Source organism: Hipposideros armiger, unplaced genomic scaffold (genome assembly GCF_001890085.2).
Source record: "Hipposideros armiger isolate ML-2016 unplaced genomic scaffold, ASM189008v1 scaffold_26, whole genome shotgun sequence".
In the NCBI taxonomy this organism is placed as follows: Eukaryota; Metazoa; Chordata; class Mammalia; order Chiroptera; family Hipposideridae; genus Hipposideros; species Hipposideros armiger.
The window spans coordinates 6288231-6313747 of record NW_017731376.1 but is presented as its reverse complement, the minus strand read 5'-3'; the positions used below and the strand labels follow the sequence as shown (position 1 = coordinate 6313747).

The window sequence follows — 25517 nt, the reverse complement described above, 5'->3', positions numbered from 1 at the left end:
GAGTGGTGTCTTCTTCTGTGTGGCCTGCTCCATCTGTCGACACACCCCAGGCTGATGACTCACACGCAGACTGTCACCACAACCCATGCTCTCTTGGCAGCCAAAGGGACTGGGCCGTCCACACCTTAGACTTGACTAGCCAGATGCCTCTCTTCTCAGACAGACAAGTGCTCATGACTTTAATCAGAAGGCTTCTCTGATTTATCAAAGTCACTCAGGATTCCAATTCTATGAGTAACATCTAAGGTACCATCTACTCTGTCCAACAAAACTTTCTGCGACAATGGAAAGGAATGTACCTGCATTACCGGATAGGCAGACCCTAGTCTTCTGTGGCTACTGAGCATTTGTAATGGGATCAGTGCAACTGCAGAACTAAATGTTTTATTTTAATTAATGTAAATGTAAGTAGCCACAGGTGACCAGTGGCTACCATATTCGACCAGGAGATTCTAGATTATTGGTGGAAACGTTCCCCATTCATGGGTCTAAGGCTGCCCCTCCATGAGCAACCTAGGATGGCAGAAGAGTATAACGGGCCCTGTTGCCAGACGCCCAGACTCACATCAGCCCCTTTTCAGCAACCTGAACATATAGCTTACCCTGTTCATTCTTTGGTTTCTCATCTATAAAACTGGGATAGTAGTATCCATTCCATTACCAGATGTTCATAATGGTGACATGTGAGATGCACAAATACAGCACCCAGAAGACTAGAATACTGCACTGGCACTAGCTGCTTTTATTATTATCTTCATCATTCTCTTCCTCTTCCTAAATTCCTCTTGGTTGGTTTCTCAAAACACCAACAGCTGGCTGAGAAGCCAGAGGCAGACTTCTGCACTCTCTCTTCTTTAAACAAAGCCTCTGTTCAGCTCCTAAACTCAGGAGAAGGGGCCCGATCTCCTGGAGGGCAAAACTGAAATAACTAGCACTGGAAAGCTATCAGAGCCCTGATGCCTACAGAATTCAGGCGCACACTCTTCCCGATTACTTCCAGGTCCTCCTCTGAGCCTGGGCAGACTATCAGAGAAGCTTCACTCAAAAGCCTCTTCTCTTCCCCACTCAGCCCCACCAGCCAAAAGTGAAAGAACGAATAATAATCAGCAGTATTGACTTAGCATTTCCTATGTGCCAGGCCCTGGGCCTCCTGTATTATCTCAAGGAAATCTCACTGCCACCCCGTGAGGCAGGAAGCATCACTTCCATTTTCTAGTGAGGCATGAAAAGCCAAGGTACCTTGCTCAGGTCCCAGTGCCAGTGCATTGCGAACTGGGATGAGAACCTGGCCACCTGACTCTAGGGCCCAGGCTCAATCTCGCTGCTTCCCTGGGTCTCCAAGGACCCCGCCAGTCCATTCCCCTCCCTCCCTCCTTTGCCTTAATGTTCAGCCTCTGATGGTTCCATTACAGCTTTTGGAGCACGAGCACTTCTGAGTTCTCCTACTCACACTTTTACATATAACAGGAAACATGAAAAGGGTGAATGCTACTCAAGCCAGAACAGAAAGAATAAGATAAAAGCCAAGACAATATCAAATGATTACAGGCTTATTTTTTTTTTAAGCAATAGCTTCCAAATTAAAAATTGCCAGACCAAAAAGCCTTCACTTTGCTTTTAAATTGCTTCAAAATATTTGGTGGAAAGAGTAATATTGCTACCGGAGGTATTTTAGAACTATGGCACCTCAACGAAAACTGGTTTCCAACTCAATGGAAAGAGCTTGCTCCAGCATTTTTCAAATCGCAGTTTACCTAGAAATGATGACAACATTATATTTAATTTGATCTGCATGTTTTTTTAAAGGAAATTTCACACACTACCGACATTTAAAAACCTGATTTCACATTTAATAAGTCTAGGCTTCCACCTTTTCTTGCATAAGATCTAGAAACATTAAGTGCCTTCTGCCTTGTGGTAATACAAGCCCTATAGATGGGCTATGTGATTTCTGGTTTGCCACAGTCCCCATCACTCCATATTGCCTCCTAAGTAATCCTCTCTCCTCAGTATCATGCAGGCCAAGGCCCTGGAGGCACCCAAGTGTGTGGCCTCTTCATAAGAAACTCTGGGCAGACTAGTAATAGTGTTCAGTGTCCTGAAGTCCCACCAGTTCCAGGAAAGCATTCTCTTTGCCCTGCCAAGTCATTCCTACACTCCCCAGGAGGATCTGAGTACCTTCTCCCCACATGGCACTGATCTGCCCCCAATGTCACCAAATCCACAAACTCACCTGCTACTCTGTGCCACTTCGTTCTCTCTTCACAGGTGTCACAGGCACCTCCCCATTGACGCTTTCGGTTCCACTAACCAACATCAAACTCCTCCGCTCCTTCTGATTTGACTTGTGTTCCACTTTTGTAACTCTAAACCTGAGGGGGCAAAGAGGAGATTTGATGGGTTTTGCTTTCCCAGTAAACAAGGATTAGAAGTGAATCAAAAATCATTCCTCTAGAACAGCGGTTCTCAACCCGTGGGTTGTGACCCCTTTGGGGGTCGAGCGACCCTTTCACAGGGGCCACCTAAGACATCGGAAAACAAAAAGATACTTACATTACGATTCATAACAGTAGCAAAATTACAGTTATAGAGTAGCAACGAAAATAATTTTATGGTTGGGGGTCACCACAACATGTGGAACTGTATTAAGGGGTCGCGGCATTAGGAAGGTTGAGAACCGCTAGTCTAGAGGATCCCAAACGCACTCAGCCAAAAGTCAAGACAGCAGTGGAAAACGCCATACTCAGCAGGAGGGGCATTCCTGCCTAAAAAACGCCCCTGCCAAACTTTCCGGCTGATGTTCATACACCACCACACAGATTACACTGGGTACTTTACAGAGCATGGTAAATGCATTAAGAACACGGTACTTGAATGTTACACAGCCCCAGAGCTGCGGTTTCTAAAGATGACATGGGCTTTAGCATCAGTTGTTTCAACCACAGGAGGCTGGAGGAAAGCATGAGTGGTTTGCAAATCAGACTGACGCAATGATGTAGCCAAAATGTTCACTCAAGAGCTGCCTTACTCCAAGCCCACCTGTCAGAGTCCAATTTCTACACACACATGGCCAGAGGAGCCCCAACTATGCATTTTATCAGTATCAGTTGGAGGTAGGGTTTTTGTGTCTAGTTTTTTGTTGTTGGTGTTTTTTTTTAAAGCAAATTTGGGTTAATTTTCATTAAGGATTAAGGAGAAAGTTAAGGAAGTTGAGAGATTTTCATTAAGAATTTAGAGAGAAGGTATAAAGAAATGTGCTCGGTTTGACTGTTTTTCTAGTCCCTCATCATCAAATCCCAAAAGTCTTTCATAGTAACTTCTCTCTAGTTCTGGCCGTAAGTTCCCTTAAAACTATCTCATATAAAATTCTTCTCTTTCCAACATGAGCTCACCTACCATCAGCAGGAAGGAAACTGAGGAAGTGAACAGAGGATCGGGGAACAGTTGGAGCCACAACTCTATCCCGTAGAACTGTAAGGCTCTCAAGCAATGCATGCTGAAGAGCAATCTGCGATAATTAAACTCGAGCATTCTTTGTCCAAGAAAGAGAGAGTTGGATTTGGGACATTTAAAAAAACAAACAAAAAAAAACCATGTTGAATCTGGGCTGAAAATTTCAGCAGATTTGTTTTTTAAAGCAAACAAAATACACTTTGTCTAAAGAAGCTACACGTTCTCATTTCATTCCACATTCATAAATTCCCATGACTCTGCTTCTCACTAAAGCAGTGTGGTCATGAGTTGTACTGTTTTGCTGGAAGCGGCAAACAGCCCTGCAGTCTTCTCCTCATTGCTTGTGCAACACATGATGAAATTCAACCGAATTAATAAAATACCCAATACTTCATGAGTGCATTATATGTGTTGAAAACTAGTCTAAGACTTTTACATGAATCACCTTATTTAGTCTTCAAAGCAACCCAATCAGGTGAGTGTTACTGCCATCCCCATTTGATAGAGGGGGAAACCGAGGCATGGAGAGAAGCAAGAGTTTGTAAATAGTGGTACCCAGAATCAAACGAGGGCGATGCGGTGAGGCTGGGCTACTCTTCCCAGAGTTTGTCAGCAGAGAAAGAAGGGTCATGCGTGCAGTACTGTCAACTTTTGCTCAGAGCTTCCCAGTCTGGCTTTAGCACCCATGCTCTTAACCATTACTCTGTTCTGACTTCCTAAATTCAGCATCAGCAGTGCAGTTCCTGCATGAGGCTCAAACTCAAAACATTGGACATTGCAAAAGCATTCCACTGCAAAAACACTCTACCTAGAGTCAAAGTAATTTATCACTAGGCCTGCAAAATGTCCACATCACACATTGGTCACAAGTAAATAATACTTTAGGACTGGAAAGCCCAGGACTCAGGAGAAATGAGCTGAGAGAAAGCAGTCACAGGAATCCACACGGCTCTTACGCGGCACAGGCTGAGAACAGTGCACCAACTCCATCTCTCCCCTTTGTCCTGGCACATGGCTAGGCATTTCCCAGCAACCTGGTAGTGAGGTGTGACCGAGTGATTGAGCTCTAATCAGTGGAATGTGAGCGGAATGAAATGTGCCACTTCCAGGCCCATCTCATTAAAACCTCTCCTGAACAAACCTCCGTGCGCTTTCTCTTCTGCTGGCAAACCTAGCAGAGCCACGAGATGGGGCTCCGCGTGACTGCTTGAAGAAGCACCCACTGATCCTTCAATCCCCACAAGTGAAATATAAACTTCTATTCTGTCAATAGTTGAGATGTGGGCATTAGCTATTATAGCAAGTGTCATGGTTAATCTTATGTGTCAACTTGACTGGTAAAAAGTTATTTCTGGGTGTGTCTGAGGGGGTTTCCAGGAGAGATTAGTATTTGAATCTATAGTCTGAGTGAAGAAGACCACCCACCAATGTGGGTAGGCATTAGCCAATCCCATGAAGGCTTCAATAGAACAAAAAGGCAGAGGAAGGGGGAATTTGCTCTTTTTGCTTGAGCTGGGATATATGTCTTCTGCCCTCGGACATCAGCCCTCCTGGTTCTCAGCCCTTCAGACTGGGACCAGGACTTATACCATCAGCTCTCCTGGTTCTCAGGCCTTTGAACTTGGACTGAATTAACCACCAGCTTTCCTGGATCTCCAGCTTGCAGATGGCAGACCATGGCCTCCATAATCATGTGAGTCAGTTCCCACAATAAATCTCTTATATATCTATATCTAATCATCTATTTATCTATCATCTATCTATCATCTATCTATCTATCTATCTATCTATCTATCTATCTATCTATCTATCTATCTATCTATCTATCTATCTAAACCTTACTGGTTCTGCTTCTCTGGAGAACCTGAATGCAGCAAGTAACCCATGTTTTGCCTCATTTTATATATCTGACATCTGATCTAGCAATTGCCACCTCTTAGTATTCCTTAGCTACTAGAAAAATGGAGAGCTCAGACCAGAAAACTCCTAAAAAGCCCAGAGATGTGGCCTGAGCCAGGTGAAGGAGAATATACACAAATTTAACAGGTCAGTACAAATCCACACACCAGGACATGCAATCCCAAAGCATCCACAGGGATCTTACCTGCCCACAGAGAGCACGGTGACCTCTCCTTGACGCCTTGGGCGGCCTTCTTTAGACTTGTTGGTGGGTTTTATGAAGTGCCACCGCTTGTGCCTACACCGGTTACACACATCCCTCTCGACAGCACCGCCCACTGTGTGTAGATGGTGGCCACAGATGTGCTTCCCTGGGGTGCCACCTGGTGACAAGGGCCCGGGGCTCACAGGTGGGCTCCCAGGAGTGCTGGGAGTCACGGGGCTAGATGGGAAGAAAAGGAAACAGACGGCAGAGCTGGTTACTTAAAAGAAACACCAACGAGGCAATCTCTCCCTGTGCCATGTAAGAAGCAGGTTTAAATCAAAAGAAAACAAAGCCTCTTCCCATTACACAACTGGGCTTTGTGAACTGGTCTTAAGACAGCAAATACTCAGCTCTTATGAGTATGTACTGACAGCTCATTTTAAACAGCAATAATGTGATTCATGACTTCTACAATGAAATTAGCTGCCTGGAAATAAACCACTGCTTCTTCCAATGATACCCTGTCTTTAAGGGATTAGGTTTCTCTCTAAATGACTGATCTCCATTCTCATGCGATCATACTAATTTCTCACACACAGCAAAGTGCCTGCTTAGATTTCTAAGCAAAGAGATGCCCTGGAGGATTGATAAACTTAAAATTCCAATCCGATTATCAAATGACTTAAGGTAGAATATTTTATCCAATCTGACTATTGCACCAAAGGAAGAAAGCTTTTTAGGTTAAGATAGCAAAAGTGATGCTCAAAAGAGATGCTGATGGAGTTGATAATAGTGATAAAAAAATAACTAACGGTATTCTAAGCATTTGATATATGTTAATTTAATTAATCTTTACAGAACCCAACTACCTTAGTCTAAAAATGTGAGGCTCATGAGACGTTAAATAACTTGCCTAAGGTCACACAGCTAATAAGTGATGGAGCTGAGGTCCAAATCTAGAAAGTCTAATTCTAGAAACCATGATCTTAACCATCATATAGTGCTTCAGAAACAGGGAGATCACTTTGATAATCTGGAAGAAATCCAGCCAGACCATCCAAAATATAAAAAGCAAAAGTATATAGGCCAGAGGTTGGTTACTTTCAAAAAGCACATGTCAAGGCTCTGGTCCACTAGAAAAGAAAGAATTAAAAGAGGACAGGCCAGCCTGACCAGGAACCAGCCTTCTGACATGGTGTACGTGGGTGTAGGTGGGGTGATACGTCACAGCAAGGCCTGACACCTGAGACTGTGCCAAGACCCCCAGAAGCACGTGGAAGCCGTATGACTGCACAAACCAGCCTTTATGCTGCGGAAGCCAGCCTGCTTCACATGAAAAAGAAGTGTAACCCATGATTGAGGAAATAGCCTCAAATATCACAAATGACCAATAGCTTCCTGGTGCTCTTTAGGGAGGCTCTTTCAAGCGTTAAAATAAAAAAAAATAAAAAAATAAAAAAACATACAGCAGCAGCTTCCTGGGACAAAACAATGTTAAATTAACACCACATGATAGAAGGTTGAATTGAAAAGTTTAAGAACATTCATCCAACAAACACTTCTCAGGTACCCGCTGTGCATAAAACCCAATGAAGGCACGACGTGCTGCCCGAAGATGACAGGGGCAAAGGCAGCGTGAGCTAACCTGGTCCTAACACCAGGTATCTGGTGCTCAGGGCTGGAACATGGGGGAAATCATAGCTTGTATGTCTCTATGAACTACACCATCAGAGCCTCCTAAACCAACCTTTCTGCACTGAGTTACCTCGCTAAAATGCAAAGCGAACATGGCCAGTTTGACAAGCACTGATTAAATATTTAAGATGCGCTGGGTGCACCACCGACAGAGAAAGCAGAAAAACCTCCAAACTCCTTGCCACATCGCTTGGTCCCAACGAGCCATCCTGGCCCTTCCTGCTACAGCATGTTCTCTGGCCACCCCAGACAGAAGCTTCCCAGGTGTGTTCCCCACTTCCCTGTCCCAGGGCCTTTTCTCCTGGACTTTCTCTCTCTACAAGCAGCCCCTGCCTCTTGTCTCCGCTTGTCGCATGCCTGGCTCAGATGGCACTTATTCTGTGTGTCTTCCCTGAGCTCCCACTGGCGCCATGGGACCCCTGAGCACCCAGTCTTTACTTCTCCTACAATCTCCTCATGTTCTCCACCACAAGGCCTCACACACGTCTCCGTACCCCACTAGACCGAGTCTTCCACGGCAAGGATCTGAATGCCCAGCTCCAACACAGTCCCCAGCACACAGCAGGCACTCAATACATGCTCCTTATTGGAGAAATGAAAAATTATATAGCAATACAGTTCTGTAATTAATTAGAAAGACTGAGATGCTCAACAACCATAACCTAAAACTGGTAATACAAAAATAGAACTTAGCTGGTGCCCCTAAACCAGCCCGAGATTACATTTAATCATCATTGTGCATGGAGGTCTTTTGGTGCCTGAGGTATTTCATATTCCTTATGATAACCCAGTGAAGTTGGGACAGTGGCTATCTCCATCTTATTGGTGATGAAACTTGAGCTCACAGTGGTCGGTTAACTTCCCCAAGAAGACATGCTCAATACGAGTAAGTAGTGGAGGTCAGACTCAACCCAGGTCCCCAAACCAAGGCTGTTACTTCCTCCCATCACCATTCTCTAACACAGTGGTTCTCAACCAGGAGTGATTTTGCCCTCAGAGGACATTGACAATGTGCCAAGGCATTTACGGGGGAGGGGGGCACTGGCATCCAGTGAATGGAAGCCAGGAATGTTGTGAAACACTCTCCAATGCATAGGACAGTTCCCCACAGGAAATAATTATCTAGCCCAAAGGTCATCAGTGCCAAAGGTGGGAAACCTGCTCTAGCAGACAACTGAAAAAAATGTCCCGTTGAATGGGAGAAGGAACACTCACCTTTCAGGATCACACAGGCTGTTATCTGCTACCATTGCCTTTAAAACATCAGCATTTGCTAAGGGGGGGGGGGAAATAAAGAATTAAAATGGCACGAAAAAGATGAGTAATCATAGAATTATCACATCAGAAAAGCTGTTGAGAAAACAGCAATTGAGTTCCTTCCGTTCATAGATGAGACCCTGGGGCCCTGGGGAGGGGAGGGTCTTTCCCAAGGTAAATCTGCACTATGGCACCACTGCCAATAACTGTCACTTGGGAATTCAGTATGAGTGACAGAGACTCTACATAGAGGAAAGCAGATCTACTATAGAGTTTTGCTTCCTACACATCGTTACAATATAACATAGAAGAAGACATTTTCCCCACCTCTCAAACCAAAGGGACAATTAACATACTGCTGCTCCCCTGCATTTAGCTCAATTTGCTAAGTATGTAATAAAATATATGTCTTAAAAGACCTGTATTCTTGATTTCTGTGTGCCCTCATAATAAGCTCTAAACTGGATACACATGTAGTTTGTATCAAGTCTATCCCACATAGAATTTCCCGGTGGAGCCATTGGGTTTCCCTCTCTCTCCTTCCTGAACAGACCAAACCCTTAACTCTGGCCAGATAGCTTCAATTTCAAGTGTTGGTCACCCATGCAAATAACCTAATATGGACTAAGTAAAGTTAGACTCCTAATGTTAATTCTTTTCAAAAAATCCATTTCGTACATGGCTGTCAACAAAAGCAAATTGAATCTAAGTTTCTGAGGTTCCCACCCCACCCCCACGCACAGACGCACCATGTTTTTCTCCCCTCTTCTACAGCGGTCAAGCTCCCAAGGATAAAACCCAAAAAGTGAACATTCAAGTTCCTCTTGGATATTTAATTGGCAAGGCCAAATGTTATTGCTGACTCTAACCTTTCCATTGATTTTTAAAGCACCATTCTCATGACCAACCACAACAAATCCTTTAGAGAGTAAAAAGATCACTATTTATCATGTGAGCTAACACCAATACTTAACATTTAACACCTCAAATGACATCTCTAGAGAAGGAAAATTAACTCTAGTTCCAACACTGCTGCTTTTCAGTGCTAACAGTTAAGGGTTTAAACAGTATTCCTCAACTTTTTTTAAGTATTGCCCCACCCGGAAGCCTTTTCTGACATTTTGTTCTCTAATCGCCTTCCCACAAAATTGTAATACAGCAGATACAATATATCTGTTTATGTACTATATGTATATCTGTGTTTTATATATAAATATTGAGTTTTTTACCCCCACAATATAATTTTCACCCAATCACAACCCTTGCAAACGCACAGGGTTTTTAAAGAAATACTAACATAGCATACCATCCTTCTCTAAAAGAAATTCCTTCTTTGAACTTTATGACTATCTGTGAGGATGCCCAAATGCATTTCCAAACACAAGTTTGGCTGTAAGTAAGGCTTGTCATGACAAAGAAAGTACTGAAATGGATCGGCAAAGACACAGTAACCTCTGAAAAGACAAATTTAAATGTATTCTAGTGATGTCAGTCATTTTCCCTTTTGACTAATATTAAGGATTCATTAAAAAATTCTTCTTCTAGATAACGAGATTAGGGAATATACAAGTTTTCCAGTTGACACTTGTATTCTGTCATCATTTACCAAACTTTAGAACTATAAATAAAAAAGAGAAAAACAACCTTGAAAAAAAGTATGAAGACAAAGATAGCACTCATAGCACTCACTTATAAGAAAGAGCTTTTCAAAAACGAAAGTTTGAATAGCTGCCTGAGCAAACCAATCACCTATAGAATGATGACTTCCTTTAGAAACACAGAATTATAAAATTAGCCCAAGAATATTAATAAAATATACTAAAATCATTACTAATACTTGTTTTCTATTGACTTGTATTGTTTCTCATGTATTCATATATTCCTGTACCTCACCCTTATCGCTTAGAAATAATTAGTAAACAGCCTCTTTGTTCCCTACGAGTGAAGTCTTTAAGAGTAGACTTAAGTTTCTCTGAAAATATCACCCACAGCCACCCTGTCTGAGGAGGTTTGGTATGTGGGACACACACACACACACACACACACACACACACACGCGCGTGCAGCACGCACACGTGCACTCACATACACCCATGTCTAATTTCCAGTCTATGCCAGGGATTGAACTTCAGTATTCTGTCCCTTGGGAACATTTTTGGTTTCTTGTGATGAGAAAACTTTCTAACATAATGCATCCATTTGGACTTCCACACATGCTTTAGTTTGTCAACTATACCCCCCTTCATGGATTTCCAGAGAATGGGAGGAGTGAGTTACGGGACAAAGAAAAACTGTCAAGAACAGGGGAAATTTGCTAGTGGGCAGTAATTTCCATAAAATTGCTTCCTCTGCTCTTTCCTGAATTTGTGCCTGATAATATGCATAAAGCAAATAAAATCAGGCAAGAAAAATGCCCTGTTTTCTTTCCCACCACTATTGTCTTCAAAGTTTTCCCTTACAAACAAGGCAAATTTCCCAAGCAAGAACTACTATTGCCGTCACCAAAATTAGAGTGTGCCAGTCACTGACTGAAAGCTTTCCAGGCCTTACCATGTTTGACTTTCCCGACAGCCCTAGCAGTAGGTAGAATTATCACCCCCATTTTACAGATATAGAGACTGAGGCCTAAAGGCTGTACCTGGCCAGTGTCACAGGGTTAGAGTCAGAGACCTGGACACAAACCCTGGTCTCTAGGGTGGGTGCTTTTCACCCCTTCAATATCCAAGTCTCTACCCAAATGATTAATAGTTCAGTAGTTCACAGGATGTTTGCATAATCATTATAGCAAGTTTCAGAGACCTACTCAGTAATCATAGTTTATAAAGGAATCCTTTTCGCCATAATATAAATTGAGGTAAGAATTTCACAAAGGGATCCCTCTGCCTAGAGTAGAATAATCAGGGGCACTTGGAGAATAATCATAATACTCTTAATTGTCACTTTATCAGATGGTTTAAGGGCCTGGCAAAAAAGCTCAGCTATGGAGTTGCAGGTACTTTCTAAATTCCTACACAATGCAAGAAAACCCCAATGACCTTGAAAACACTCTTCAATTCAATTCCACTTAGAAAGGAAAATTAAAGGTAGAACTATAGTTAATCCAAGCCTTGAGATTAGGAAGAAAAGAATCAGTCCTCAGGTCAGCTGATAAATTCATCCTTCAAGAGATATTTATCTAAACTAACCTGATTTGCAACATTCACGACATGGTATGTTTAAACCACAAACAAGAATGTCACCATGAGTACAGGTGAAATATTACTCCTTTAGCCAAATTAAAAATGCAAAGTAGAAAACTAGTCATATATCATGATTGCAAATTCTTTAAAATATGCAAATCTAGGCAAAGAAAACCTAAATGAACATGGGGAAATAGTAATAAAGGGGTTATACTTGATTGTAGTTCTTTTTTTATTTTTTTCAGTTCATAAAGAAAACTTATGCTATGGTGTGCTTACAATTAAAAAAAATTAGAAAGTTAAATTAATACCAACCGGGAGGTCTAAACTGAGAGTGAGTTCAGAATCTCTTAATGACAGAACCAAAGGAAAAATAAAAATAGATTTGTTCTATAGAGGATTTAAGTTCAAGGGCAAACTGAAAAGGCTAGTTTATAACTGGTAAGAGGCCCAAGCAGGTAACTAAGCACCCAGCTGTGGTTTTGCACAGGCTGGAAGCTAAAGAGGGCCACAGCTGGAAAAGGGATGTCCAATGAGATCAGATGTCTCCTGGTGGCTAAGGAGGACCAAGCGCTACACACAGGATCAGAACCTCCACCCACTGTCACAGGCCACTGGCCAAATCACAGGCAGACAGATGACAGCATTGACAGGAGACGAGAGTAAAGAATCAGACAGAAGGGAAAGAACTGGGGGCAGCAGAGAAAGAGTGAAAACAGTGCCCTGGGTATTACTCTAACATACCTACTGGTGATCACAGCAGCGAAAACAGAAAGGCTACCCTCCAAAAGGAAAATGACATAATTTAAAAAGAAAAGAACAGACTCATCTGCCCTTGAGTGTGGGAGGTGACAAAATTAAACAGTATGCTTGCTCCAGCGACCGAAACGCTTCTCCTCTGCCGTAATTAAGAGAAGGGCCCACTGCTGGCACCATCCTGCCATACAATGGTTGTGTGACCTTGGGCAAGTTTCTTACCCTCTGGGCCTCTGTGGCCTCCTCTGAAAAATGGGGTGGCAACAGGGCCTACCTCATGAGGTAGCTCTGAGCATTTATTGAGTTAATGTTTCCAGAGCTTTATAAACTACCCCAACAGTACACTGGGTCTCCCTGAAAGGATGACGTTTACCATCCCTATTTCCTTCTGCCACAAAAGAGGCAGTACTGGCAAGTGGTTAAGTACGGATTCTAGAGCCAGATGCTAGAGCTCCAATCTCAGCTCTGCCACTTGCCAGCTGTGCAACTCTGGCAAGTGACTTAAGCACTGTGGGCCTCAGTTTCTCAACTGTAATTAAAATGGGACTAAAGTATCCAAATCACAGGGTCGGTAGTTTCTACAAAGCCCTTAGAACGGGCCTGGCCCACAGCAAATATGCAGTGCGACCTGTGAAGCTACATGTAAGGACTTCAGCCCCTAGCAAAGTTTCCACAGTTGACTTATTTTTATCGAGTCAACGCTTCATCCAGCATTCACTAATTTAGCAGCTGCTTCAGCTCTCAGAAGCCCAGGTCCCAAGGCCTCCAAGCTCCCCTAAGCCATGGGAGGCAGTTTCGAATACACAAGGCGCAGGAACAACGAAGGGGCCGTCCACGCCATGCCCACTCTGAACCTCTGCAGCGGCTGATGCTTCTACGCCAAGAACATATTTGCGTATTTCTTGTGAAAATTAGAAACCACTTTTTCATGCAACAGAAACATGCACCACTGGGGGCTCGAGAATAGCATCGCTGACATTTGTTCCCTGAAGGAAGGTCTCTGGAAGACAGAGATCAAAATCCTAGTGTTCTGGTTCGTTTCATTCTTATTTTAAACAACATTCTATTAGGTCTGTCATCTGGTTTTATATTGTGTAGAAACTGAGCGCTACAACATAGAAGAGAAGAGAGACAATGAGGTACAGTCGTGAGTGACCAGAGCTGCTCACTAACCATGTGAGCTCAGCCACTTGGAGCCTTCATATCTTCATCTGTAAAATGGACATAATAATACTCATTTTAAAGAGATATTCTGAGGATGAAATGAGATTATACACGTAAAGCCCCTAGATCTAGGGGCACACTCTGTAAAGAGCAGTGAAAATTATGCTGCCATAGGAAATGGCTGTTTTTCTAAAGCCAAACACATTGACCAGCAGCTTGGACCAGGCCGGTGCTCTTGTTGATAGAATATAGGGGTCAAGGATCCCCTGGGAAGGGCTGGGGGCAGATGAGCAGTATTTACTGAGTAGTACAGAGGTACTTCAAGTTCTGGACAAATGACTCGGCTGCATCAGGCCACACCGCATGAGTTAGCACTGACTAGAGCAAAGACAGAGCCCAAGGAACGTTTTCTTTTACATTCTCGTGAGAATTCCGAGTTGGGGGATCTGCCGCTATTAGGTATACGCGCAAGAAGCTGCACACACCTCAACAGTCACCGACCGCATGGTATCGTCCTATGGACATAATAACCAGTGTTCAGAACAGTGACCCTGATTTATCTCATCAAGATTAAATTAACCCTCCATTTAAGCAGACAGGATTTATGATACATTTGAGAGGGGAAAAAAATGCTTCAATCCATGAAGGTTAAACCTACTAAAAGTTTTAATACTTAAGAATAGATTACAGAATAGGCAAATCCAGAGAGACAGAAAGCAGTGGTGGCCAGTGGATGGCGAATGGGGGGTGACTGCTTAATGGGGACTGAGTTTCAGTTCGGGATGATGACAAAGTTCTGGAGCTGGATAGTGCTAATGGCTGTACAACACCGGGAACACACATAATGCATTGTACACTGTAAAATGGGTGTAATGGTAAGCTTTACGTTATGTGTATTTTACCACAGTTTTTTTAAAAGCACACAAAAAAGAACAGATAATATTTGAGCACTTATTTTACTAAGCACTTTATATGCAGTATGTCATACCAATGCTATAAGGTAAGTATTGTTATTACCCTGGTGTTACAGCGGAGGAGCTGAGGTAATGTGACTTTCCCCATATCAAAGAGATGCCAGGATTTGAAGGTAGGCCACCACCTCCAGGTCTGACTCTGCAACACTCCAACGACTGGCTCTTAGAAAACTCACTTACCTTCATTTTTCATGATATAGTGGACAATTCGCCCAACGGTGTCACTATTTTCATTTATACTATCATTCAACTCTGAAAGAGAAAGGGGAGGGGAGGATGGGTTACAAGTGGTCTGTTGCATCAAGTTAACGAGATTCAGTGTTAGATCCCAAGACTTCACTGAACAGTTTCCAGAAAGCTCAGCCAATCACCCATGGTGCTGAGTCCAGGCTTTCTTCCTTCAGCCCAAAACTGCTTGACGCATAGCACGCAGTGACTTCCTTGGCCTAGCAGGCATAAAAAGTATCAGAGATCACTCTGTCAGTCTCTTCTCAAACCCAAACATCCACTCACTTTCCAAGACAACAATTTCATGCATCTATATCAGTCCATACTACTATTATTTCTCTCTTGTTATTTTGTTAAACCCTTAGGGGAAATGGAAAGAAAAAAGCTAATTAAAAGAAAAAATTCTTCTTGGATTTTAATTGCAGATGCATTATACAAATGCAGAGTATTAATTTCTTTTTTAAATTGGAGAATTATTCATCCATGTTTACAAGACGCTCCTTTCTTTTAAACATACTTCCCAATGATCTACATTTTGGCTGTGGTTATCTGCCCACAAATCAGTTTACTTTGGGAGATTCTATATATGTGATAGTCTTTGGAAAAAAAAAAAATCAAACCTCTGCTCTGAAACCGGTCTGTATAATTTGTTTCAATCAAATAAGAGGGAAGAGGGAGGGTTGAAACACTCCATCCTAGTCCACGGAGAATGAATCAAGATGTCAAACGAACTACCCGCATATCTGGAAAAGTGCTTTCTCCATCATAGTCGGCCTCCTCCTCCGTGAAAATTCATGTTTGGTTGTTCAGTGCAAATGCTGACTGCTAAGCCAACCTACAGAGCATCTACAAAGGCGGAGAGGAGGGTGCGCCACTTCTGTTGACAAACACTCGGCTTTGGTTTGCTCATAAGCTTACACATGACTCATCCTGCAACCGTGCTCTTTCTCTGCCTCAAAGGTCAGCGAGGGTGGGAAAAACCTACAGGCCAGCAAGCTGGCAAGGAATCAGGAAGCTCCCTGCACTCTGCCCTTGGGGCTGGCTTGAAGGGTGACCTACTCCAAATGTCACCGTTCTGCAAAAACTGCCCTTTGAGGAGCTGAAAGAGATGGGGGAATTACCTAGTACGCCCCAAGGCCCAGGTCAGGAAATGTCCCTAAAGGATGGTTGGAAAGAACATCTGTGGAAAAAACATAACTTCATCTCTTAGGTTTTTCTAAGCACTACCCAACAACTCCATGTTAAGAGGCAAAGGTAAGTCATCCTGACGTTAATACAAAAGCACCAGTTTATCCATTCTTATACTGCACTGTTCACACAATCTTTTAACAAACATAAACTCCAATCTCATATATTTAAGACAGAACTCCTCCAGCAAAAGTAATATGCCCAAAATGGTGAGCTCTATTTAATTTTCCCATCATTTTCATTAGAAACTAATTCAATAATAAGGATTAAAATTTACCAAGTGGCCATCTGTGCAAAACACCAAATGCACCTTCTCTCTAAATTTCACAATAATCCTACAAGGTGAAGGTTATTGTTCTCATATAAATGAAATTAGAATTTTAATTAATTGCCATTAAATTAATTAAAATGGGGCCGGCCAAGTGGTGCATTGGTTAAGAGCTGGCTTGGGACGCCAGAGGACCCTGGTTTGGATCCCACATGAGGGCCAGTGACACTGCCCTCTACAGCTAAGATGCTGAACAACAGCTCAACCTGGAGCTGGGCTGCTGTGAGTTGCCATCAACGGGGTAGGCTGCAGCCCCTGCTGCAGTGGGTTGCCACGGCTACCACGTGTAGCCAGCAGCCAGCATGAGCGGCCAGCAGCCGCCTGTGAGCAGCCGCCTGGAAGCCTGCGACTGATCTGCCTCACCCGGGAAGAGCGCAATGATGGTGCCAACTTGGGCCAGTGAAGCAGCGTCCTCCACAACTAGACTGAAGAACAAGGCGACAGCAACGTGTCTGTTCCCCTTCCCCCAATTCCCTAATTAAAAATAAAAATCGTCCCCACCCATACTCCCACAAAAAGCATCCAGGTTAATTACCTATCTTTTCGACCTTTTCCTCTTCCACGTCTTGCTCAGCTTCTGTCGTACAACGATAGCCTTTCTTCTTAAGCAGGTGGCAGACGAGGACCCCTAAAAGGCCCATGATGAAGAACACAGGGACCAGCGCAAAGGCGATATATTCTGGGTGTCCACTCCCAGTGTTGTTAGTGGGCGATGATGTCGTCTCTGCTCTGGAGTGCAACGTGTGGCTGCCACCATTTTCTGTAAGAAACGCGCGTGGCCGCATTACACGTCTGCAGGGAGCACGAAAACCTGACGACCTTGGGAAATATTCACATTGAGTCCCAGTCTGCTCCCCACACCACGGGCCATGCAGACACTGGTGGGTCTGCCAGAACAGGCACGTGCAGAGGGCCCAGGTTTGGGCTAGCACAGCACCATCCTGTCCCTGCTACTCATAAACTGGGTTCCACCCTGGATAACATTTTTTAAAACCTCTCCAAGCCATCTTCTGTTTCTTCACCTGTAAGAGTACCTACACAACATGGAATGAAAGTAGAGTTTTAGTGAAGTGCCCAGCACAGACTGAACACATAATCATTAGGTGGTGTTACAGCACAGACTCAGGGGACATGGGTTCAAGTCCTGGCTCCATCAATTAGCAGCTATGTGACACTGAACAAAGACAACATCTCAATGCTTCGGTTTCATTGCAAAATGGACATACGAATAGTACCTACGTACCCTTTCTAGGCTGTTATGAAGATGAAATAAATTAATACATGTAAAACATTTAGAACCATTTCTGCACTACAGTAAACGCTCACTACATGCCAGGCACCATTCGAGGCACTTGTGATATATCACTGGACACGACGAACAAAGGTCCTTGTCCTTGTGGAGCTTACCAGAGGATTTAGCAAAGGCGGGGAAAATCCAAGATGCCATCATGATTTTGGCCCAGGGGTGGAAACATAAAAATGGAAGCATGTGCATTTGTTTAGTCATTCACTGATCCAAATTAACATTTATGACATTTTGTGGAAAGTGCCATGCTGGGAGCTGGATATTGTAAGTGATAAATAACATAACTTGGCCAATGTCATCTTGGAGCTGGTAGGGTAGCATCAGAAACAGCCACTAAACAAGTCAACACATGGGCAGATGAGGACAAATTATAGAGGAGAAATGCCACGGAAGAGACACGAGTCACCAGAAGAAAAAAATGATAGTGGGAACCTATTTTATGATTTCAAAAATAAGGCAGCTGGGAAGGGGACATCTTTTGGAGAAAAGGAGCAATTTGCTTTTAGACATATCAAAGTAACACATGAACTTATACCAGGGGCAGCCGGGTATCTGGATGGGCCTGAGGGATGCCAGTTAGGATCCCTACATGGGGAATTAAGTAACCTAAGATATGGCCAATTAAGATAACAGAGAAAGAGCCAACTGTGTGGAAAAATCATCAAAGTACCAGTTCATGGACAAAAAAATGAGGAGGGAATTATCAAACGAAGGAGGGAGTTAGGTAGGATGAGGACTAAGGAGCAACGTGGGCTTTCATCAAAATGAAGTCTCATTGTTTGGAATACTCAGATTCTGAAGTGATAAAATGAGGCTTTTTTACATCAGGAAGATTCATACATATTGCTTAAGAAACCAAGAAATTGGAAAGCAAGATATATTTAATTCTAACCTCTCTCAAAGAGTATTTTGATGATAAAAAGAATCTGTGTTGTAATGATTACAAATACCAGGTGTGAAATGATCACATTGCATCACTGCAGCAAATAGTATCAAACAGAAGCCTAATTGCAAACCAGAGGGCTATCTCTTCAACACGGAAATAAACATCCATTATCTTTCAACTTGAACATGAAAGGAAATGGCTGGTTTCTTAGGTTTGTAAAAGCCTACTTTCATTATTCTATCAGACAACCTCTAGAATTCTGGATAACCTATATAATTTTTAACCTATATTTTTTTTCTGATTTCTCTTCCAAGAACCAAAATAATAAGTGAATGAATGAATAAATACATACACACACACTAAACATATGCAAATACAGCACCTAAATTAGGGTTTGGCCTTAAGCCTTACTTTCAGTAAAAACCAGAAACATTTCCTTGACTCCTTTAATAATTCTAAATAAGTTTATTTATTAGTTCCTTTTTAATATCACATATTCCACATACCAGGAGTAGGTGAAGCAGGCAGCATGCTAGGGCTGAGAGGGTTTTACTCAGGATCATGGTGTGTTTCAATCTGGAGGTGACAACAAGTTCTCTTTGGGGAGCAGTAGGACATGGGGAGGAAAGCAGAGAGGCTCAGAACTGGAGCCAAAGAGCTGCTCCTGAATCAGGTGGTTGAGGACGTGTCTTCATCGTTAATTTGGCAAGAGCTCATAGACACGGCCAATAGTTTAGTGGTTACCAGAGGGGAACGGGGGAGGGAGGTGGTAGATGAGGGTAAATGGGATCAAATACATGGTGATGGAAGGAGAACTGACTCTGCTGGTGAACACACAATGTGATTTATAGATGATGTATTACAGAATTGTACACTTGAAACCTATGGAACTTTGCTAACAATTGTCACCCCAGTAAACTTTAATAAAAAAAAAAAATCAACTAGCAAACCCTTGCAAATACTACGTATTTACAGTCATTTACATGTCATTTACAAACATGTATCACTCACTTAATTTCATAATTATTGTACCATAAAAAAACTGAAGACATACATCTAAATTAATAAAGCATGAATTACAAACAGATGCAATATAGCCCTGAGGTTAAAAGGTCAAGACTACCTGGCATAAATAATAGCTGGGCCACTTACTAGGCTTGTCACCTTGGGCAAGTTATTTAACTGTGCTCAGTTTCCTCCCTGTAAAAAGGAGTCGAAATGACTGTGTCTTTCTAAGGTGATTCTAAAACATGGCCCCAAATTCTTTGATATGGCTCCCATGGAGAGGTGAGATCTATATCTCCTCCCTTGTAATATATACTCTTTGCTTTGCCTGACCAATAAACTATGTTGGAAGTGATGCTTTGTCAGCTTCCAATGTTCAATAACCACATTTCAACTGTTCAATAGTCACATGTGGCTAATTGGCTACCATACTGGAGAGGTCAGATAAAGAATATTCCATGTTCCCAAAAGTCCTATTAGACAGACCCATTATAGACTATAAGGAATCACTAAAAAGCAAAATGTTGACTGGAGACTCTTCAGTGCTCTCCCTCAGCAATTCAGTGAAGAACACCTTTTGAATCACGAAGAAATTATTCACTAATAATACGTAAAATATTGATTAACTTAGGTAAGTTTAGCTTTCTTTCAATTTTCACTAATAATTTGCTTAAAGACAACATACATCTTTCTCCTTCACCCCCAGCTGAATCATATCTGAACTATGAACAAATTATTGAGTCCAAATTAATAGCAAAGGTTGTTGCAGCATTATTTATAAAAGTTAAAACATGGCAGCACCTGCCATGTTTGACAATGGGATAATAAGAAAATATCCAAGTCAATCATAGTCGACCATTTGAGGGAATAATGTACACCATTTAAAGCTATTCATCAAGATGTTGTGAAGATATGGGAAAACATTTATGATCCAACATTGAATTTTAAAAGTTAAATCGAAAATCTTACACTCAGTTATGACTTAACTCGTTTTTAAAAATGCATAAAGGCATACAACATACAAAAAAATGACTAAAATATTAAGTGATTTTGGGTAATTGAATATTTAAAAATGTATTTATATACTTTTCGGCAATTTTCTAAAATTTGTATATACGTATTACTTTTGTACGAAGGTGGAGGACACTTAAAACATATAGAGAGGGCCAGTCGAGTGGCTCAGTTGGTTAAGAGCTTGCTCAAGAGTGTGAGCTCTGAGCAACAGAGTCGTTGGTTCGATTCCCACATGGGCCAGTGAGCTGAGCCCGAGCTGAGCTGCCGCTGAGCTGCCAACAGGTGGCAGGATGGCTCAGCTGGTGAGAGCACGTGCTCCTAATGACAAGGTTGCCTGATCGAGATGGTGGGCTATGCCCACCTGCCTGCAACTGAAGACTGAACTCAGCACCTTGAGCTGAGCTGCTGCCCGGATGACTCTGGATAGAGCGTGCACTCTTAACAACAAGGCTGCTGGTTCCCCTCCCACATGGGATGGTAGCTATGCCCACCTGCAACTAACTGAACACAGAACCTTGAGCTGAGCAGCACGCAGCTGGACTTGGAGCTGAGCTTGCTGCACCCTCCACAACTAAGATTGAAGGACAACAGCTTGGCTGTTCCCCTTCCCCAATTCCCCAACGCTGTTCTCCTCCCCGAATTCCCCAATAAAATCTTTAAAAACAAACAAACAAAAAAACATACATAGAGAGAGCAGAGGTTGTCAGCCATTTGGGAGTCACAGACGCCCCTGGAAACCTGTTGGATGCTATGGCTCCTATTCCGAAATTTTGAATCTAATTATTGTGAGCTCCGGACCCCAGTTAATATGAGAGCAAGTGATATGATAAAGATGACACCCAAGTTTCTGTTTGAGCAACATGGTAGATATTCATTAAGATGAGAACTGTCTGAAAAAAAGGTTGCTTGGTATTATAGTTTCAATTTTGTCTCCCTCCCAATTCCTACGTTGGAGCCCTAACCCTAAGTATCTCACAATGTGACCTCATTAGGAGGTAGGATCTTTACAAAGGTAATCAAGTTAAAATGAGATCATTACAGTGGACCCTTATTCCATATGACTGATGTCCTTCTAAAGAGGAGAAATTTGTAGACAGACATTCACACAGGGAAAACGCCATGTGAACTTAAAAGGCAGAGATCGGGGTGATGCTTCTACAAGCCAAAAAAATACCAAAGATTGCCAGCAAATCACCATAACCTAGGAGAGAGGCATGGAACAGATCCTTCCTCACAGCCCTCACAAGGAAGCAACCCTGCCAACCTTGATCTTGGATTTCTAGCCTCCAGAACTGGAAGACAATATGTTTCTCTATTTTAAGCCACCCACTTTGTGGTGCTTTGTTACAGCAGCCTTAGCAAACTAATATACTTGGCATGGAGAGGACAATATCACGAGTTCAGTTTTGAACATGTAGAGATAGAGGTGAATGGGGGACATTCAGATGGAAATATCTATTGAGCAACTGGATCTACTCCATGAGGAAGCTGAGGAACAGAAGCCAGGGCTCTACGCTAGGACACAAAGGAAGGAGTTTCCAGAAGGATTGAGCAGTCAGATCGGTCAAATACTGCAAGAGGGAACAACGAAAATAGGAAGGAAATGTAAAATGGTGCAGCTGCTATGGAAAAATGTATGGCGGTTCCTCAAAATTAAAAATAGAACTGTTAAAGCAATCCCATTTCTGAGTATTTATCTAAAAGAATTAAAATCAGGAGCTTGAAGAGATATCTGCTCTCCCATGTTCATTACAGCACTGCTCACAATAGCCAAGATACGGAAACAACCTAAATGCTCTTCCATGGGTGAATGGATAAAGAAAACGTGGTGTAGACATACAATCAAACCCTACTGAGCCTTGAAAAGGAAAGAAATCCTGTCAACAGGATGAACCCGGAGGGTATCATGCTAAGTGAAATAAGCCAGTCACAGAAGGACATATGCTGTGTTGTGATTCTACTGGTATTAGGTACTAAAACAGTCAAACTTTTAGAAGCAGTGGACACAATACTGGTTTCCAGGTGCTGAGGAGAAGGGGAAATGGAAGTTGTTGTTCCATGGGTATAAAGTGTCAGTTATGCAAGATGAGTAAGTTCTAGAGATCTGAGGTACAACGTTGTGCCTGCAGTTAACAATGTGGTCTTGTGCACTTCAAAATTTAACAGGGTAAATCTTATGTTAAGTGTTCTTACTACAAAGAAAGGAGAGAGAGAGAGAGAGAGAGAGAGAGAGAGAGAGAGAGAGAGAGGAAGAAAGGAAGGAAGGAAGAGAAAGGAGCTAAGAAGTATCTTTATAGAAAGAGAATTGAGAACTCAGATAAATTAACCCACTTGGATGTTTCTTAAAACACATAGAGGGTGACTGGTTAGCTCAGTTGGTTAGAGCGTGGTGCTGATAACACCAAGGCTGCTGGTTCGATCCCTGCATGGGCCACTGTGAACTGTGCCATCCTTAAAAGAGTCAACTATGCCATTATAGCATGAAAGCATTGTGTAACCAGTGACCATGGCTGCTCCCCAATAAAATAAATAAGTTAATTAAATAACTAAAAATAAAATAAAAACACATGGAAACCATTAGTTTCTCATTTAAGAAGCAACTTGGACTTTTTTTTCTCTCTTTGCTGTATTTTACTCCGTTTCTCTGTCATTTCTTGAAGGAAACTTAAAATCCTAAAATAAATACATACATACATAAAATGGATAAATAAGTTTTGTAAATAAAATAAAATAGGAAGGAAAACCGACCCACAGGAGATCCTTGTGACCTCGGAGGGAGCAGTTTTTCAAAGGCCTGGAAGGTAACACTAGATTCCCCGGGTTGATAATAGAGACTGAACTCAGTTCACTCTTTCTAGAAGCCAAGTGTGAGGAAAAAGTATACGTAGTAGTTCACCCTCAGGGGAAGGGGAAGGAATTTTGGTTGGGAACATTTTTGTTTTTCAGTGGCTGAAACCAAAGTATTCATGTGCAGAAAGAGCAAAAGGGAGACCAGAGGAAATAGGCAGTGGTAACTTTTAGGAGGCCTGAGGGGGTGATTCCCATATGAAGGAGACAGATTCAAAACGAGACTAGGAGCAAAAGACACTTATTCCTGGCAGGAGTCCATGAGTCAGAGCCTCTGTCATGGGCAGAAGGCCGTGGAGGAAACAGGTGCCCATGTCCTCCATTTTATCCTAACATACAGAGATGGCATCTGTTGAGAACTAGGGGTCCAGAGCAGAAGAGGGGCTGTGGAGACCGCGAGGCTGGGCAGGGAGATGGAAGGAATGGGAGAGACCAGTGAAGGGACTGTGCAAAGGCAATTGGGGCACAACTGAGAATGTGTACCCCCAATCTCCAGTTGGGCTAACCCAGGCAGGGGGAGCCACGCGATCTGGAAAGCTCAGGACAGTGAGGGACCAGCAATTAGGGCCAGAATGAAAGTGGGCAGAGCCAGAGTAAGGAAGGGAACAGTGTGGGGTGGGATGGTCCCAGAAGGCACGGCAGTGCGGTGCAGGCCAGCTTGTTATTGCTCTGTTACTGCTGATCACACAGTTATGGGGCATTCATGAACCAGCGCTACGCTAAGCACTGAATCTTCACGATAAACCTATTATATAGTTAGTGGTATTATCTCCACAGGGAAAGGAGGGACAAAACGATAAAGCAACTTCCCAAGGTCACACTGCTTCTCAGCGGCAGGCAGTGCCTGGATTCAAACCAGGAAGTCGGGACCCTGCCTGCTTGTACACTGCTTCCTCTTACCTTCTCTCAAAGCCTAGGTGTCTGCAGAATGACGAGAGAAAAATTCTGAGATGTCCTCTATTAAATGACAGCAGGCCGGAGAGTGGGAGGAAGAGTCAGGGGAAGTTAATCAATGAACAGAGCCACAGGCCCAAACCAAGCAAAGGCTGGTCGCATTCCTAAGGGTGTGTTATAACTTGAATCAACTTCCAGGCAGCTATTTCAGCTCTTATCTAAAAGCAGTGGATGACGACCAGATGCCACTACATCTTCCTTAGGCATGAACTTTCCAGACTGTTGTCCACAACCAAGCCAGAAGCATCGAATACTTCTTCCATAATATTATACTTCACCGAATACTTGACCTATCCCAGAGCTTTCTATGCTTTACCTTCTCCCCCACTCTCCCCCGTCTATAGCTAATGTAAATTCTTTCAAAAAAACCTACATCTTGCTTCCCCAAACTCATTGATAAAAGAGCTCCGTCAACCCCAGGACAGTGGACATGTTCGTCGTCTCCATTTAGCCCTGCTCCTGGGGGTTTAGATTGCACCCCCCAGGAACTAGTCCTTTTTCTACTAGCATACAGCTCAATAAACCCTTTTTTTTTTTCAGAAAAACTTTCGGTCGTAAAGGTTTTTAACAATATGTAAAATGGGGCCTGTAAGAGATCACCACCAAACAACAAATGCCTATTTAAGGTACATTTCAATTACTTTTCTCCCAACAATATTTCATCATTTAGCTACTTTTCTGTCAAAATGCTACATGCTGGTCTGCTCTCAAATTTCACAGCTTAATGTTCCAATTAGAATAGTAAGAAGTAGGATATGTTTTGAAAATGCCTGACACCAGACTCCAAAGCAGTTTACGGAATGAAAAAGTGTAAAATTCTATTTGTCTGCCATCTCTGACCTCCCTCCCAACTCCCAAATCACAGCTCACCATATGCTGGCCACAACCTGGGTCTCCTCAGCCTCTTCAAAAATAAGCCCATCACCTCATCTTCAGTACCTTCTGCACGCAAGAGCCACACAAACAGGAGTTCTCAGCTCTTACTGATAAACATGATTCCTTTCTACAACATTACAAAAAAAAGATGTCCACCAAAAGCCAGCGTTTATCAAAATCCGTTGGGGTTTTCCTTGGCCTAGTCAGGCTTATTTAATTATCTACACTAGGGTTAGTTAACTCACTGTATTTTGAGGACCCATTAAGTATGTGTGTTTTGCAAAGATCCTGTTGAGAAGGTCA

At 42.7% G+C, this 25517-nt stretch overlaps 1 protein-coding gene across 1 annotated transcript in view; it reads right to left on the bottom strand.

Moving 5' to 3' along the window:
- RELL1 (RELT like 1) overlaps window positions 1–25517 on the bottom strand; it is a 55485-nt gene that overhangs the window by 8304 nt on the left and 21664 nt on the right. Inside the window, exons 2-6 of the mRNA XM_019636081.1 lie at window positions 16862–17086; window positions 14763–14834; window positions 8468–8525; window positions 5558–5794; window positions 2234–2372 (exon numbers count right to left, since the gene is read on the bottom strand). Of these exons, the coding sequence (XP_019491626.1) occupies window positions 2237–2372; window positions 5558–5794; window positions 8468–8525; window positions 14763–14834; window positions 16862–17086 (728 nt within the window). The 3' untranslated portion in view covers window positions 2234–2236. The remainder of the gene's footprint in view (window positions 1–2233; window positions 2373–5557; window positions 5795–8467; window positions 8526–14762; window positions 14835–16861; window positions 17087–25517) is intronic.